Here is an 18,086-nt window from a genome sequence, read left to right as displayed (position 1 = left end):
GTTTGGATATACTGGTCAAGTTACCAGGTTGTTAGCTAGCTAGCCAATGAGGTAACATGACTGATGTTTGGCCTCTGCACACATCAGCAACAGTCACCCACGAAGCATCGTTACCCATCGCTCCACAAAAGCCGCGGCCCTTGCAGAGCAAGGGGAACCACTACTTCAAGGTCTCAGAGCAAGTGACGTCACCGATTGACACGCTATTTAGCGCGCACCACCGCTAACTAAGCTAGCCGTTTCACATACGCAACTAGCTCTCACAGTCTCATGTCAGAATTAGACGCTCATCCACGTTCAGCGTAACATTTCAAAGTTTTTAAGGTTAAGTCTAACTCTGATTGGTTATGGTAAGGGTTAAGGTTTTGGATAGGCTAAAAACGAAAATCTCAAAAACAACTTTCTATCGCTGGATTTGAACTTGCAACTTTTGAATTCAGAGGATTTCACACATGCTGCTCTGATGTTTGGATATACTGGTCAAGTTACCAGGTTGTTAGCTAGCTAGTGACTGTTGTTGATGTGTGCAGAGGTTGATTAGCTAGCTAGCCAATGAGGTAACATGACTGATGTTTGGATATACTGGTCAAGTTACCAGGTTGTTAGCTAGCTAGCCAATGAGGTAACATGACTGATGTTTGGCCTCTGCACACATCAGCAACAGTCACCCACGAAGCATCGTTACCCATCGCTCCACAAAAGCCGCGGCCCTTGCAGAGCAAAGGGAGGATTTCACACAAATGCTGCGTGCACATTTTAAGAATCTAGCAAAACGAACAGCTTTCTTGGCAACCATACGTTTTTTCGGCACGGCCCTGTTGTCCAGCTCTTTGTCCACTGATCTCTGGCATGGTTGTACGCTCTGCAAAAACACATTCACGTTTTTAGTACACCTTTATTTATTTATTGATTTTATTACACAGTATGCCTACATATTGATAGGCAATATACATTTAAAGAAAATGCACTGAAACCAAAATAGGTCTGTCTTCTGTGTCTCTGTGGCCCCCTGCCCTCGTGCCACGTCTGTGGATTGTAACACATCCAATTTAAAAAAAAACAACAGATAGCTTAAACTGACAGATTTTTATGGGGATGTTTTAATTATGCTAATTCGATTTTACAGCTCTTCTCTCGTTCCTCCTCGTAGACCAAAAAAATGACGTCAATATATGGATAAAAATGTTAAGATCCTATTCAAGAAGAGATTTTAATTTTTCATTGTTAAATCCAGGATCCGGGATCGTGAATACAGCCTCAAGCTCATTACCATAACGCACCGTTAACTATTCAGGAAAATCGCAAATGAAATGAAATAAATATGCTAGCTCTCAAGCTTAGCCTTTTGTTAACAACACTGTCATCTCAGATTTTCAAAATATGCTTTTCAACCATAGCAAAACAAGCATTTGTGTAAGATTATTGATAGCTAGCGTAGCATTTAGCGTAGGATTCAGTGGGCAACATTTTCACAAAAACAAGAAAATAAAATCATTTACCTTTGAAGAACTTCGGATGTTTTCAATGAGGAGACTCTCAGTTAGATAGTAAATGTTCAGTTTTTCCTGAAAGATTCTTTGTGTAGGAGAAATCGCTCCGTTTTGTACATCACGTTTGGCTACCAAAAAAAACAGAAAATTCAGTCATCAAAACGCCGAACTCCATAATATTGACTGAAACATGGCAAACGTTGTTTAGAATCAATCCTCAAGGTGTTTTTCACATATCTCTTCGATGATATATCGTTCTTGGAAGTGTGCTTTCTCCTCTGAATCCCATGGAAAAATGCTTGCAGCTGAAGATTGCGCACCAATTTAGACAAAGGACACCAGACGGACCCCTGGTAAATGTAGTCTCTTATGGCCAATCTTCCAATGATATGCCTACAAATACGTCACAATGCTGCAGAGACCTTGGGGAAATGGCAGAAAGTGTAGGTTCGTTTCTGGCGCATTCACAGCCATATAAGGAGACAATGGAAAACAGCGCCTCAAATTTTGCTCACTTCCGGTTTGAAGTTGAATCTTGGTTTCGCCTGTAGCATCAGTTCTGGGGCACTCACAGATATATCTTTGCAGTTTTGGAAACGTCAGAGTGTTTTCTTTCCAAAGCTGTCCATTATATGCATAGTCGAGCATCTTTTCGTGACAAAATATTGCGCTTAAAACGGGCACGTTTTTTTTTAATCCAATAATGAAATAGCGCCCCCATAGCTTCAAGAGGTTAACAGAACACATTATTATCCAAAAGGCTGATCCTAGATCAGGCCTCCTACTCTGAGATGCTTTGTGAATACGGGCCCTGACCTCCTGTTGTGTCCCAGGTGGAGATTGAGTCTCGTATGGAGCTGGAGCGGAGGCTGAAGCAGGCTGAGGAGGCTCTACGGAACCTGGAGAAAGGTCTGAGCTCTCTGGAACGCTCCAAAGAGAAGGATGACAAGATGAAGGGAGACGTCAACAACCTCAGGAGTGAGTTACACTTACTGCACACACACACACACACACACACACACACATACAGTGGGGCAAAAAAGTATTTAGTCAGCCACCAATTGTTCTCCAACTCAAAAAGATGAGAGAGGCCTGTAATTTTCATCATAGGTACACTTCAACTATGACAGACAATAATCCAGAAAATCACATTGTAGGATTTTTAATGAATTTATTTGCAAATTATGGTGGAAAATAACTAATAAGCCGAGGTCCTGGGCATGCGTGGTTACATGAGGTCTACAGTTTTGAGGCCGGTTGGACGTACTGCTAAATTGTCTAAAGTAACGTTTGGAGGCGGCATTTGGTAGAGAAATGCAATTGCTTGCTGCACCAAAACTTGAGACATCTGTGGCATTGTGTTGTGTGACAAAACTGCACATTTTAGAGTGGCCTTTTTTTTGTCCCCAGCCCAAAATGTGTTTAATCAGCTTCTTGATATGCCACACCTATCAGGTGTCTTATCTTGGAGAAATGAGGAGAAATGTTCACTAACAGCGATGTAAACATATTTGAGCACAAACACTTGAGAGAAATACGCTTTTTGTGCGTGTGGAACATTTCTGTGATCTTTTATTTCATGAAACATGGGAACAACCTTTTACGTGTTGTGTTTAATATTTGTTCAGTATAGCTACATGGGATATGTGTGTGTGTGTGCGTTCTTCACCCAGAGTTCTTTGAGGAGTGTATCTGTGCTGCAGAGATCGAGGCCAAGCTCCCTTCTATAATGAAGAATGCTGTGTATCTCCACAAGGCTACAGCACGACGCATTAAGAGCTGTCGGATCCAGAGACGCGCCTCCAAACACCACTGGTGTGAGTACACACATATGCATGGAGGCTGCTGAGGTCGAGGACGGCTCATAATAATGTCTGGACCGGAGCGAATGGAATGGCATCAAACACAGGGAAACCATGGAAACCATGCGTTTGATGTGTTTGATAGCATTCCACTAATTTCCCTCCAGCCATTACCACAACCCCGTCCTCCCAAATTAAGGTGCCACCAAACTCCTGTGACACACACACACACACACACACACACACAAACACTCATGTCTTTTCCTCTGCAGTGAAACACTCCCAGTCATTTGTGGTTGCCCGTGGCGACGGCGCCAGCATGGAGGACCTGAGGGAGACTGCCCGGCGACTGACCTCCGACAGCTGCTTCAGGAAGAGCGTCTACAAGATCATCACACGCCACGACCAGGAGGCCTCCGCCAAGAAAGATGACTGACAGAGATAGGGAGGGATGGATTGCGGGAGGGATTGTGTGTGTGTGTGTGTGAGAGAGAGAGAGACTGATTCCTCAGTGTAATAGTGTCAAGTCCTGTCGTCTGCTCCCACGGTGTTGTAGCTGGGTCAGGATTATCTTTAGGATGTCATCTCTTCAATATGATGTCATCTCTTCAACATGATGTCATCTCTTCAACATGATGTCATCTCTTCAACATGATGTCATCTCTTCAACATGATGTCATCTCTTCAACATGATGTCATCTCTTCAACATGATGTCATCTCTTCAACATGATGTCATCTCTTCAACATGATGTCATCTCTTCAACAGCCTGGTTGTGTTCAAACTGCATTACAAGACTTTTATGCAAAATATTTTTATTCAAACAAAATTAATGTTTATTGTTAAAGATGTAGCAGCTCTCTTTACTGTCCTACAGCTTGGAGGACGGTCGGAAAAATAATGCATATAGTTATTGAACCAACACGATATGACAATGTGATGGTTTACAGTACAGCACAGGCAGAAGCCTTAAACCTGACCCTGGGTAACACCAAAGATGTACCCTTTAAAATAGGAATTCAATTGTAAATCAACCATATGGTCGACACACACACTGCAAGTCGACACACACACACACGCACACACTGCAGGTCGACAGACACACACTGCAAGTCAACACACACACACACACTGCAGGTCGACACACACACTGCAAATTGACACACACACACACACACACACTGCAGGTCGACACACACACTGCAAGTCGACACCACACACACACTGCAAGTCGACCCACACCCACACTGCAAGTCGACCCACACACACACTGCAAGTCGACCCACACACACACTGCAAGTCGACACACACACACACTGCAAGTCGACACACACACACACTGCATGTCGACCCACACACACACTGCAAGTCGACCCACACACACACTGCAAGTCGACACACACACACACACTGCAAGTCGACCCACACACACACTGCAAGTCGACCCACACCCACACTGCAAGTCGACCCACACACACACTGCAAGTCGACCCACACACACACTGCAAGTCGACACACACAGCAAGTCGACCCACACACACACTGCAAGTCGACACACACACACACACACTGCAAGTCGACACACACACACTGCAGGTCGACACACACACACACACACACACTGCAAGTTGACACACACACACTGCAGGTCGACACACACACTGCAAGTCGACCCACACACACTGCAAGTCGACCCACACACACACTGCAAGTCGACCCACACACACACTGCAAGTCGACCCACACACACACTGCAAGTCGACCCACACACACACTGCAAGTCGACCCACACACACACTGCAAGTCGACACACACACACACACACTGCAGGTCGACACACACACACTGCAGTCGACACACACACACACTACAAGTCGACACACACTGCAGGTCGACACACACACACACACTGCAAGTCGACCCACACACACACTGCAAGTCGACACACACACTGCAAGTCGACCCACACACACACTGCAAGTCGACCCACACCCACACTGCAAGTCGACCCACACACACACTGCAAGTCGACACACACACAGCAAGTCGACCCACACACACACTGCAAGTCGACACACACACACTGCATGTCGACCCACACACACACTGCAAGTCGACCCACACACACACTGCAAGTCGACCCACACACACACTGCAAGTCGACACACACACACACTGCAAGTCGACCCACACACACACTGCAAGTCGACCCACACACACACTGCAAGTCGACCCACACACACACTGCAAGTCGACCCACACACACACTGCAAGTCGACACACACACACTGCAAGTCAACACACACACACACACACTGCAAGTCGACACACACACACACACACTGCAAGTCGACACACACACACACACACACACACACTGCAAGTCGACACACACACACACACACACACACACACACTGCAAGTCGACACACACACACACACTGCAAGTCGACACACACACACACACTGCAAGTCGACACACACACACACACACTGCAAGTCGACACACACACACTGCAAGTCGACACACACACACTGCAAGTCGACACACACACACTGCAAGTCGACACACACACACACTGCAAGTCGACACACACACACACTGCAAGTCGACACAAAATGTCAGAAAATGTGACTGTAAGTGTTGATTGTATTTACACAGATGGCTTTGGTTCGTTTAAAAACTGTAGTTTATTTGCAGGTTGATGAAACTGCTCCATATGATATGGATGTTTTTATCTGATTTGAAACCAGGTTAGCCTGGTCCCAGATCGGTTTGCTCTGTCTTCCTTGACATTGACCATAGGAGTTGGCAAGACAACACACACAGATCTGGGACCAGGCTAGGTAACGACCATAAGAGTTGGCAAGACAGCACACACAGATCTGGGACCAGGCTAGGTAATGACCATAGGAGTTGGCAAGACAACACAAACAATATATCTCAACACGTGGCTCTGTGGAAAAGATTAACCAATATATCTCAACACGTGGCTCTGTGGAAAAGATTAACCAATATTATTCAACACGTGGCCCTGTGGAAAATATGTCCTCATGTATTTGGGCAGCAAAACTTAATATTGTTGTAGTAATGAAACGAAATGCCTTGTTATTAAAGCTGTGTTAAACCTTGTTCTGGTCTGGTACTATACTCTACAGCTCTCTAACCCTAAACGAGGCATTGTTCTGGTCTGGTACTATACTCTACAGCTCTATAACCCTAAACGAGGCCTTGTTCTGGTCTGGTACTATACTCTACAGCTCTCTAACCCTAAACGAGGCCTTGTTCTGGTCTTGTATAATACTCTACAGCTCTCTAACCCTAAACAAGGCCTTGTTCTGGTCTGGTACTATACTCTACAGCTATCTAACCCTAAACGAGGCCTTGTTCTGGTCTTGTATAATACTCTACAGCTCTATAACCCTAAACGAGGCCTTGTTCTGGTCTTGTATAATACTCTACAGCTCTCTAACCCTAAACGAGGCCTTGTTCTGGTCTGGTACTATACTCTACAGCTCTCTAACCCTGAACGAGGCCTTGTTCTGGTCTGGTACTATACTCTACAGCTCTCTAACCCTAAACGAGGCCTTGTTCTGGTCTGGTACTATACTCTACAGCTCTCTAACCCTAAACGAGGCCTTGTTCTGGTCTTGTATAATACTCTACAGCTCTATAACCCTAAACGAGGCCTTGTTCTGGTCTTGTATAATACTCTACAGCTCTATAACCCTAAACGAGGCCTTGTTCTGGTCTGGTACTATACTCTACAGCTCTCTAACCCTAAACGAGGCCTTGTTCTGGTCTGGTACTATACTCTACAGCTCTATAACCCTAAACGAGGCCTTGTTCTGGTCTGGTACTATACTCTACAGCTCTATAACCCTAAACCTAAACGAGGCCTTGTTCTGGTCTGGTACTATACAGTAGACCCCTATATGACCGACCCCCTACATTAGAACCCTATATGACCCCCTACATTAGACCACTATATGACCCCCTACATTAGACCACTATGTGACCCCCTACATTAGACCACTATATGACCCCCTACATTAGACCACTATATGACCCCCTACATTAGAACCCTATATGACCCCCTACATTAGACCACTATATGACCCCCTACATTAGAACCCTTCATGACCCTCTACATTAGACCCCTATATGACCCCCTACATTAGAACCCTACATTAGAACCCTACATGACCCCCTACATTAGAACCCTACATGAGAACCCTACATGACCCCCTACATTAGAACCCTACATGAGAACCCTACATGACCCCCTACATTAGACCACTATATGACCCCCTACATGACCCCCTACATGAGAACCCTACATGACCCCCTACATTAGACCACTATATGACCCGCTACATTAGAACCCTACATGAGAACCCTACATGACCCCCTACATTAGGTCAGTGTTCTGTAGGACATAGTTCTCTTGGTAACAGTAGTGTTCTGTCGGACATAGTTCTCTTGGTAACTGTAGTGTTCTGTAGGACATAGTTATCTTGGTAACTGTAGTGTTCTGTAGGACATAGTTCTCTTGGCAACAGTAGTGTTCTGTAGGACATAGTTCTCTTGGTAACAGTAGTGTTCTGTAGGACATAGTTATCTTGGTAACTGTAGTGTTCTGTAGGACATAGTTCTCTTGGCAACAGTAGTGTTCTGTAGGACATAGTTATCTTGGTAACTGTAGTGTTCTGTAGGACATAGTTCTCTTGGTAACAGTAGTGTTCTGTAGGACATAGTTATCTTGGTAACTGTAGTGTTCTGTAGGACATAGTTATCTTGGTAACAGTAGTGTTCTGTAGGACATAGTTATCTTGGTAACAGTAGTGTTCTGTAGGACATAGTTCTCTTGGTAACAGTAGTGTTCTGTAGGACATAGTTCTCTTGGTAACAGTAGTGTTCTGTAGGACATAGTTCTCTTGGTAACAGTAGTGTTCTGTCGGACATAGTTCTCTTGGTAACTGTAGTGTTCTGTAGGACATAGTTATCTTGGCAACAGTAGTGTTCTGTAGGACATAGTTCTCTTGGTAACTGTAGTGTTCTGTAGGACATAGTTATCTTGGTAACTGTAGTGTTCTGTAGGCCATTGTAGGTGGTGGTGGGGCCAGTAGGCAGGTGGAGGAAGTCATCGCCCTTTCCACCCTCGCCAGGATCTGTAACGCATCAACACCTCATTATGACATTTAATACTGAATATAACATGATGTTCCCTTTAAATATATTTTTCTCACAGGCAGATAAAAAGCTCACGTTTCTAATTCTTCCATTTCACCTCACCTCACCGACGGCTAGCTAAAGAACACCCTATTCCCTACATAGTACACTACTTTTGATTAGAGCCTTATGGGCCCTGATTAAAAGTGATTCACTAAATAGGGTTTGATTTGGGATGTAAACAGAGATCTGCGTTCATTGCAGTAAGCCTAGCACAGTTCTCTCTGCCAGGCCGGCCTAATGCTGCAGGGAACAGCTCACAAACTTTTTGGGCAGATTTTTCTCAGTATTTACAATGTTGATAATGGTTGGCAGGAGCTGAGAGGGAGCTGAGAGCGAGAGAGCTGAGAGAGAGCCACACATGTCAATATGATTATTGCACTATTAGCTTGCCTTGTCTCCAATAAATGTCCTTTAGGAATCTGCTAGCTATCGGGATGTGTCCAAAATGGCACCCTATTCCCCACATAGTGCACTACTTTTGACCAGAGTCCCATTGGCCCTGGTCAACGGTAGTGCACTAAATAGAGAATAGGGGTCCTCTTGGGGCGCTAGCTAGATGAGAGAAATCTGCAGCTGTATGCCAGTTGGGAGAAGCACACGTTCTGCTGTGTGCTGAAATGAAATGCCCTCCCTCTCTTTCCAGCCTGCCAGGCTCTAGCCTTTTTAGGGCCCTAAGCGAGATTTGGTTGGGGGGGGGGGGCCCAACAAGCGGGCATATTTTTGATGTTTTAAAGTACATTTCCTGCAAGTCAACACATTAGGGGGCATAGACAACATGTTGCAATTTTAAAGCAAGCTTTTCTACAGTTCTACACATTTTGCCAATGGGCAGAAAAAAGGTGTGTAATTTTTTAACAAATTTCATGCAATTTTACTCATTTTGCCATGAGTTGGAGAGAAATTTTAAAAAGTTTAAAAATGAATTTCATGTAATTCTATGCATTTTGCCTTGGCTTATGCCATGTTAATGATATCTGAGTGAGAGTTACTAACTAAATCAATTGGGCCACCTGGAGGTCAGGGGTCAGGGCCACCTGGAGGTCAGGGCCACCTGGAGGTCAGGGGTCCGGCCCCCCTGGAGGTCAGTGCCAACTGGAGGTCAGGGGTCAGGGCCCCCTGGAGGTCAGGGCCACCTGGAGGTCAGGGGTCAGGGCCCCCTTGAGGTCAGGGCCCACTGTAGGTGAGTGAGAGTTACTAACAAAATCAATTGGGCCCCCTGGAGGGGTCACCTGGAGGTCAGGGCCACCTGGAGGTCTGGGCCCCCTGGAGGTCAGTGCCAACTGGAGGTCAGGGGTCCCTGGGCATGAGCCCTGCGTACCCGGTCTGTATTTGGCCATGATTACTACAAGTTTAGATACAGTGGGGAGAACAAGTATTTGATACACTGCCAATTTTGCAGGTTTTCCTACTTACAAAGTATGTAGAGGTCTGTAATTTTTATCATAGGTACACTTCAACTGTGAGAGACGGAATCTAAAACAAAAATCCAGAAATTCACATTATATGATTTTTAAGTAATTAGTTAGCATTTGATTGCATGACATAAGTATTTGATACATCAGAAAAGCAGAACGTAAAATAAATTAACATAAATATTGGTTGTATTTGTTTGTTCTTCACTGGTTGCCCTTTTCTTGTGGCAACAGGTCACAAATCATGCTGTTCTGATGGACACTGGGTATTTCACCCAGTAGGTATGGGAGTTTATCAAAATTGGATTTGTTATTCGAATTCTTTGTGGGTGTGTGTAATCTAAGTTATATATGTGTCTCTAATATGGTCATACATTTGGCAGGAGGTTAGGAAGTGCAGCTCAGTTTCCACCTCATTTTGTGGGCAGTGTGCACATAGCCTGTCTTCTCTTGAGAGCCTTTGTTAATAGCAAGGCTATGGTCACTGAGTCTGTACTGTCATGACGTTGGCCTGGGGGTAAGTTTATGACAGTCATAAATTCCTCTCCCCCCCTTTTCCTCTCTCTACCCTAATGATGTTACATTTGAAAACCACTTGGTTAACATAGAGATTCTGGGAACATCAGAAGGTGGGGGAAATGAACTATATTCTGGTAAACCAATTGAACATATGCGGAGGTACTTAATGAATATGATGTCAGTTCGGTTGTCATCTGAGACATTCTCATCAATGATAAGATGACAAACTCTACAGTGGAAAGTCTACACATCAGAGTTATCGGATTCACATGGAATTGTTGTTCAATTTAAATGTTTGAATATGAAATTATTTGTGATGGGATGAAATGTTATTTTAGCTTCTAAAATAAGCCCTTGACGAAAATGTAACCTCCTGTTCCAAGTACGTGAGGTCTGCAGCCTCTGCGTTAAAATGACGAACATGTCAACTACAGAACTAAGCCAACCTCAGCGTGAGCTCTGGTTGCGAATGGTATGAACTTTGAATTCTTATTCACTACAGAAGTGATACCTCCTAGCCGTTGAGTTAGCGACAGCAGCTGCAAACGAGGGTTAGGAAGGAACAGACAGAGTATCCCGTCTATCACACAACAAGGTTACTACAACGTATCCAATTGACCACCAGAGACATTCTTCAAAGGACTCAGTTTGGCAACACGGCCTTCCATCTACCACCAACCAATCTACCGAAGCGCAGCTCAGAGTAAATATTTATTGCATTTTCATTTTCCAAATGGGCGGTAATTTAGAATGCATAAGATACTGTATTTACGATAGCACAGCTTCTAGCTTTGCCCCTCAGTCTTCGCGCTCTTTCACTCAAACCCAGCCCTTTTCTTTTGTGTAACCAGCTGATTCAACTTGTTAGCCAGGGTTCGTGAAGATAACCAAGAATTTACAACTTTCAGATGAGACTGAATTAAGGTGACGATTAATATTGACTGCTATTGATGTAAAATATTACCAGGTCTTTAAGAGTTTATTTGGAAGGTAACAGCTCTATAAATATTATTTTGTGGTGCCCCGACTCTCTAGTTAATTACATTTTACATGATTAGCTCAATCAGGTAATATTAATTACAGAGAAAGGATTTTATAGAATAGCATGTCATATCACTTCATCCGGCATAGCCAAAGACACGACAGTACATAGTCAAATATTTCCTTAATTTTGTACCAGTCACAGTGGTCAGGTGTTATACCACTGTGTACTCTCTGTTTAGGGCCAAATAGCATTGAAGTTTGCTATGTTTTTTTTGCTTCTCTCTCTTTCCCTCCCTCCCTCGCTCTCACCAACTTCTGCTAACCCTCAGCTCCGCTCAATCCCCTGGTGCTGTTACCATGGTACCTCCTACATCAGAGGCCAAAGCAACCTCATTTGTATTTCTCTTTCTGTTTTAATCAGAGATTGGGGATTAGTACACAGGCCTCTAAAGCCTATTGGCTACAATGTCAGGTTGTGTTTGTGTGTGTGTGTGTGTAGCGCGTGTGTGTGTGTGGTGTGTGTTTGGTCAAGAATATAGTGAGGAGGAATAATATTACTGAACACATGTATTATATGGTAGGTTCTAAAGTAAAACAGTTCTAAAGTTCCACAGTAAAGTAGTAGTAAAGCTCAAACCAAGTTTATTCACGCACGTGTCGGACAGCTGCACAGACAAAGACGTGTTTCCACCAGTGGTAGTACAGTTGTTGTGAAAGCAGTGTTTTGATGGTTGCTGCTAAAAAGAGGAGGATTCCAGCTGCTACTATATGTACAGTTGAAATCGGAAGTTTACATACACTTAGGTTGGAGTCATTAAAACTCGTTTTTCAACCACTCCACAATATTCTTGTTAATAACAAACTATAGTTTTGTCAAGTCGGTTAGGACATCTACTTTGTTCTTGACACAAGTATTTTTTCCAACAATTGTTTACAGACAGATTATTTCACTTATAATTCACTGTATCACAATTCCAGTGGGTCAGAAGTTTACATACACTAAGTTGACTGTGCCTTTAAACAGCTTGGAAAATTTCAGAAAATTATGTCATGGCTTAAGAAGCTTCTGATAGGCTAATTGACATAATTTGAGTTAATGTATTTCAAGGCCTACCTTCGAACTCAGTGCCTCTTTGCTTGACATCATGGGAAAATCCAAATAAATCAGCCAAGACCTCCACAAGTCTAGTTCATCCTTCAGAGCAAGTTCCAAATGCCTGAAGGTACCATGTTCATCTGTACAAACAATAGTACGCAAGTATAAACACCATGGGACCACGCAGCCGTCATACCGCTCAGAAAGGAGACGCGTTCTGTCTCCTAGAGATGAACGTACTTTGGTGCGAAAAGTGAAAATCAATTTGCTGCAGGAGGAACTGGTACACATCACAAAATAGATGGCATCATGAGGAAGGGAAATGATGTGGATATGGTAGTGGAGGTGGAGATGGTATCCAGTCTGCAAGGACTCTAAGGATATTTCCTCTGCCTTCCGGATGGGGTGGAGGATGGCCAATGTGGAGAGTGATGGGCCCTCCTAAACCCCCAGCCAATGAGAACTGCTGTAGTCCGGGTGACTGGGCTCTGCATGGAACTTTTGGATATGGTGGAGGTCATAGGGGCAATTGTTCTGGGGAAGGAAGAGGGTTTGGAGGCTGATCTGGGGAAGGAAGAGGGTTTGGAGACTGATCTGGGGAAGAAAGAGGGTTTGGAGGCTGATCTGAGGAAGGAAGATGGTTTGGAGGCTGATCTGGGGAAGAAAGAGGGTTTGGAGGCTGGTCAGGGGAAGGTAGAGGGTTTGCAGGCTGATCTAGGGAAGTGTTGGAGGCTTTAGTGCTGCTGGGAACCTTTCTGACTACCGGTGGTGGACCTGAGACAGGACGGTAGAGGGTTTGCAGGCTGATCTAGGGAAGTGTTGGAGGCTTTAGTGCTGCTGGGAACCTTTCTGACTACCGGTGGTGGACCTGAGACAGGACGGGGTGCCTTGGTTAGCTCTGAGGACGAGGAGGTTTTAGGACGTTTAGTAGGACCAGGACCAGGGTAGAGACTTTTATATGATCCACAGGTTTGACCCCACAGCGGGCCGAGGCCTCCAGGGAGCGAAGACTGGTCAGGACGTAGCCACTTCCCTCTGGGGTGTCAAAGTTATACAGGTCCAGGTGCAGCCTGGGGATTTTTCTCTGGGCTCTGGGTCGCTGCTAGGAGGCTTGAGGTCTGGATGTGCTGGGCTCGGAGGCTGGCTGATGTCTAGAGTGGGGGTTGCTGTCTCCTGACAGACCGGAGGGCTCTAAGGAGGAGGGTGGGGGAAGTCTGGAGGGGGAGGGGAGGAGGCTGAACCTGGGTGTCTGGAGGGGGAGGAGACTGAAGCTGGGTGTGTGGAGGGGGTGGCTGTAGGACTGGAGGAGGCTGAAGCTGCCTGTCTGGAGGGCTACGAAGCTGGGGCTGGGTGAATGGACTGGGAGGGCTGGACTCCTGTCCAACTGGGGGAGGGGCTGACATCCTCTTCCCAACCCAAAGTGTATAGATGTGGTCTCTACGTCACTGCCACCCACACCCTCACCCTCCTCTGTTGCTTTCCCTTCACCATGGTCTGGTAGTCTGGTGGGCACAGAGGCCTGGTCTGGTAGTCTGGTGGGTACAGAGGTCTGGTCTGGTAGTCTGGTGGGTACAGAGGCCTGGTCTGGTAGTCTGGTGGGTACAGAGGCCTGGTCTGATCGTCTTGTGGGTGCAGAGGCCTGGTCTGGTAGTCTGGTGGGTACAGAGGCCTGGTAGTCTGTAGGGTACAGAGGCCTGGTCTGGTAATCTGGAGGGTACAGAGGCCTGGTCTGGTAATCTGGAGGGTACAGATGCCTGGTCTGCTAGTCTAGTGGGTACAGATGCCTGGTCTGCTAGTCTAGTGGGTACAGAGGCCTGGTCTGGTAATCTGGTGGGTACAGAGGCCTGGTCTACTAGTCTGGTGGGTACAGAGGCCTGGTCTGGTAGTCTGGTGGGTACAGAGTCCTGGTCTGGTAGTATGGTGGGTACAGAGGCCTGGTCTGGTAGTCTGGAGGGTACAGAGGCCTGGTCTAGTGGGTACAGAGGCCTGGTCTGGTAGTCTGGTGGGTACAGAGGCCTGGTATGGTAGTCTGGTGGGTACAGAGACCTGGTCTGGTAGTCTGGAGGGTACAGAGGCCTGGTCTGGTGGGTACAGAGGCCTGGTCTGCTAGTCTGGTGGGTACAGAGTCCTGGTCTGGTAGTCTGGTGGGTACAGAGGCCTGGTCTGATCATCTTGTGGGTGCAGAGGCCTGGTCTGGTAGTCTGGAGGGTACAGAGGCCTGGTCTGGTAATCTGGAGGGTACAGAGGCCTGGTCTGGTAATCTGGAGGGTACAGAGGCCTGGTCTGGTAATCTGGAGGGTACAGATGCCTGGTCTGCTAGTCTAGTGGGTACAGATGCCTGGTCTGCTAGTCTAGTGGGTACAGAGACCTGGTCTGGTAATCTGGTGGGTACAGAGGCCTGGTCTACTAGTCTGGTGGGTACAGAGGCCTGGTCTGGTAGTCTGGTGGGTACAGAGTCCTGGTCTGGTAGTATGGTGGGTACAGAGGCCTGGTCTGGTAGTCTGGAGGGTACAGAGGCCTGGTCTGGTGGGTACAGAGGCCTGGTCTGCTAGTCTGGTGGGTACAGAGTCCTGGTCTGGTAGTCTGGTGGGTACAGAGGCCTGGTCTGATCGTCTTGTGGGTGCAGAGGCCTGGTCTGGTAGTCTGGAGGGTACAGAGGCCTGGTCTGGTAATCTGGAGGGTACAGAGGCCTGGTCTGGTAATCTGGAGGGTACAGAGGCCTGGTCTGGTAATCTGGAGGGTACAGATGCCTGGTCTGCTAGTCTAGTGGGTACAGATGCCTGGTCTGCTAGTCTAGTGGGTACAGAGGCCTGGTCTGGTAATCTGGTGGGTACAGAGGCCTGGTCTACTAGTCTGGTGGGTACAGAGGCCTGGTCTGGTAGTCTGGTGGGTACAGAGTCCTGGTCTGGTAGTATGGTGGGTACAGAGGCCTGGTCTGGTAGTCTGGAGGGTACAGAGGCCTGGTCTAGTGGGTACAGAGGCCTGGTCTGGTAGTCTGGTGGGTACAGAGGCCTGGTATGGTAGTCTGGTGGGTACAGAGACCTGGTCTGGTAGTCTGGAGGGTACAGAGGCCTGGTCTGGTAGGTACAGAGGCCTGGTCTGCTAGTCTGGTGGGTACAGAGTCCTGGTCTGGTAGTCTGGTGGGTACAGAGGCCTGGTCTGATCGTCTTGTGGGTGCAGAGGCCTGGTCTGGTAGTCTGGTGGGTACAGAGGCCTGGTCTGGTAGTCTGGAGGGTACAGAGGCCTGGTCTGGTAATCTGGAGGGTACAGAGGCCTGGTCTGGTAATCTGGAGGGTACAGATGCCTGGTCTGCTAGTCTAGTGGGTACAGATGCCTGGTCTTCTAGTCTAGTGGGTACAGAGGCCTGGTCTGGTAATCTGGTGGGTACAGAGGCCTGGTCTACTAGTCTGGTGGGTACAGAGGCCTGGTCTGGTAGTCTGGTGGGTACAGAGTCCTGGTCTGGTAGTATGGTGGGTACAGAGGCCTGGTCTGGTAGTCTGGAGGGTACAGAGGCCTGGTCTAGTGGGTACAGAGGCCTGGTCTGGTAGTCTGGTGGGTACAGAGGCCTGGTATGGTAGTCTGGTGGGTACAAAGACCTGGTCTGGTAGTCTGGAGGGTACAGAGGCCTGGTCTGGTGGGTACAGAGGCCTGGTCTGCTAGTCTGGTGGGTACAGAGTCCTGGTCTGGTAGTATGGTGGGTACAGAGGCCTGGTCTGGTAGTCTGGAGGGTACAGAGGCCTGGTCTGGTGGGTACAGAGGCCTGGTCTAGTAGTCTGGTGGGTACAGAGGCCTGGCCTGGTAGGCTGGTGGGTACAGAGGCCTGGTCTGGTAGTCTGGAGGGTACAGAGGCCTGGTCTGGTAGGCTGGTGGGTACAGATGCCTGGTCTGGTGGGTACAGAGGCCTGGTCTGGTGGGTACAGAGGTCTGGCCTGGTAGGCTGGTGGGTACAGAGGCCTGGTCTGGTAGTCTGGTGGGTACATAGGCCTGGTCTGGTAGTCTGGAGGGTACAGAGGCCTGGTCTGGTAGTATGGTGGGTACAGAGGCCTGGTCTGGTGGGTACAGAGGCCTGGTCTGGAGGGTACAGAGGCCTGGTCTGGTAGTCTGGTGGGTACAGAGGCCTGGTCTGGTAGTCTGGTGGGTACAGAGGCCTGGTCTGGTAGTCTGGTGGGTACAGAGGCCTGGTCTGGTAGTATGGTGGGTACAGAGGTCTGGTCTGGTGGGTACAGAGGCCTGGTCTGGAGGGTACAGAGGCCTGGTCTGGTAGTCTGGTGGGTACAGAGTCCTGGTCTGGTTGTCTGGTGGGTACAGAGGCCTGGTCTGGTTGTCTGGTGGGTACAGAGGCCTGGTCTGGTAGTCTGGTGTGGGTACACGAGTCCTGGTCTGGTGGGTACAGAGGTCTGGTCTGGTGGTCTGGAGGGTACAGAGGCCTGGTCTGGTAGTATGGTGGGTACAGAGGCATGGTCTGGTGGGTACAGAGGCCTGGTCTGGTAGTCTGGTGTGTACAGAGGCCTGCTCTGGTAGTCTGGAGGGTACAGAGGCCTGGTGTGGTGGGTACAGAGGCCTGGTCTGGTAGTCTGGAGGGTACAGAGGCCTGGTCTGGTGGGTACAGAGGTCTGATCTGGCAGTCTGGTGGGTATCGAGGCCTGGTCTGCTAGTCTGGTGGGTACAGATGCCTGGTCTGATCGTCTGGTGGGTACAGAGTCCTGGTCTGGTAGTCTGGAGGGTACTGTGGCCTGGTCTTGTGGGTACAAAGTCCTGGTCTGGTGGGTACAGAGGTCTGGTCTTGTGGGTGCAGAGGCCTGGTCTGGTAGTCTTTGGGCTTCAGAGGCCACCATTGGGACATCCATCTGTGGGCCTTTCCCCTTGGTCTGATCCTCTGTATCAGACGGGTCAACCATAGCTGGTCCTCTGACGGGTCAACCAATGGATGGATGAATGGAGGGACAGAGGGATGGAGGGGTGGAGGGATGGAGGGGGGATGGGGGAATGATTAATGTAGAGGAATGGAGTGAATAGTAATCAGTAGGATTATAAATCAGGCCATCTTTGTCCAGGGCTTAAGAGTGATGCAATCTGTCTGTCTAGGTGAGGGAATATCTAGTGCCTATTTTACATGCATGGATGGTGCTGCTGCGTACTTATTCTCTTTACATGATGCCCGTTATGCTGTAACCGAGGCCTTCGGGGGAATGATGTTATAAAGCCTAGCTGATTTATAATGGGCCATGTCTGTAGACCTACCTCTACCAAAACAACTCCTATCACATCGCGTAGAGAATCTCCCCTGATGACACGTTTCACACCAAACTGAAGAAGCACAAAAACGCTTGTTAATACTAATGCTAGCATGCTGACTGAAGCAAAACACTCACTAACCTGCCTCTTCGCCGATTTGTTTTTCTAAAACAAATGCTTTCTAGTTCTAAATTAGTGTGTTTAGTGGGCTTCTCCGCATTGTCACCCTGCATACTACCAGGTGACGGAGGAAAGACTGGCCACTGTTAGGCCCAGCGATGGAAAATCCCATCACAACACGTCACCAGACCCC

At 47.5% G+C, this 18,086-nt stretch overlaps 2 protein-coding genes across 2 annotated transcripts in view; one reads left to right on the top strand and one right to left on the bottom strand.

Annotated features, from left to right (window-relative positions):
• Positions 1–4,431, top strand: part of plekhd1 (pleckstrin homology domain containing, family D (with coiled-coil domains) member 1) — a 34,619-nt gene extending 30,188 nt beyond the window's left edge. The window contains exons 10-12 of the mRNA XM_020475962.2: positions 2,324–2,468; positions 3,164–3,307; positions 3,565–4,431. Of these exons, the coding sequence (XP_020331551.1) occupies positions 2,324–2,468; positions 3,164–3,307; positions 3,565–3,728 (453 nt within the window). The 3' untranslated portion in view covers positions 3,729–4,431. The remainder of the gene's footprint in view (positions 1–2,323; positions 2,469–3,163; positions 3,308–3,564) is intronic.
• A 9,209-nt stretch (positions 4,432–13,640) lies between these two features.
• LOC109883955 (adhesive plaque matrix protein-like) lies at positions 13,641–17,436 on the bottom strand. The gene is made up of 5 exons (XM_031787586.1): positions 17,146–17,436; positions 15,897–17,060; positions 15,073–15,795; positions 14,347–14,799; positions 13,641–14,237 (listed from the first exon to the last, which is right to left on the bottom strand). The coding sequence occupies exons 1-5, from the start codon at positions 17,434–17,436 to the stop codon at positions 13,641–13,643; spliced, it is 3,228 nt and encodes a 1,075-aa protein (XP_031643446.1).
• Between the last annotated feature and the right edge of the window lie 650 nt (positions 17,437–18,086).

Source organism: Oncorhynchus kisutch, linkage group LG14 (genome assembly GCF_002021735.2).
Source record: "Oncorhynchus kisutch isolate 150728-3 linkage group LG14, Okis_V2, whole genome shotgun sequence".
NCBI lineage: Eukaryota > Metazoa > Chordata > Actinopteri > Salmoniformes > Salmonidae > Oncorhynchus > Oncorhynchus kisutch.
Note: the sequence above shows the minus strand (reverse complement) of the source record. Positions and strands in the feature narration are given on the sequence as shown.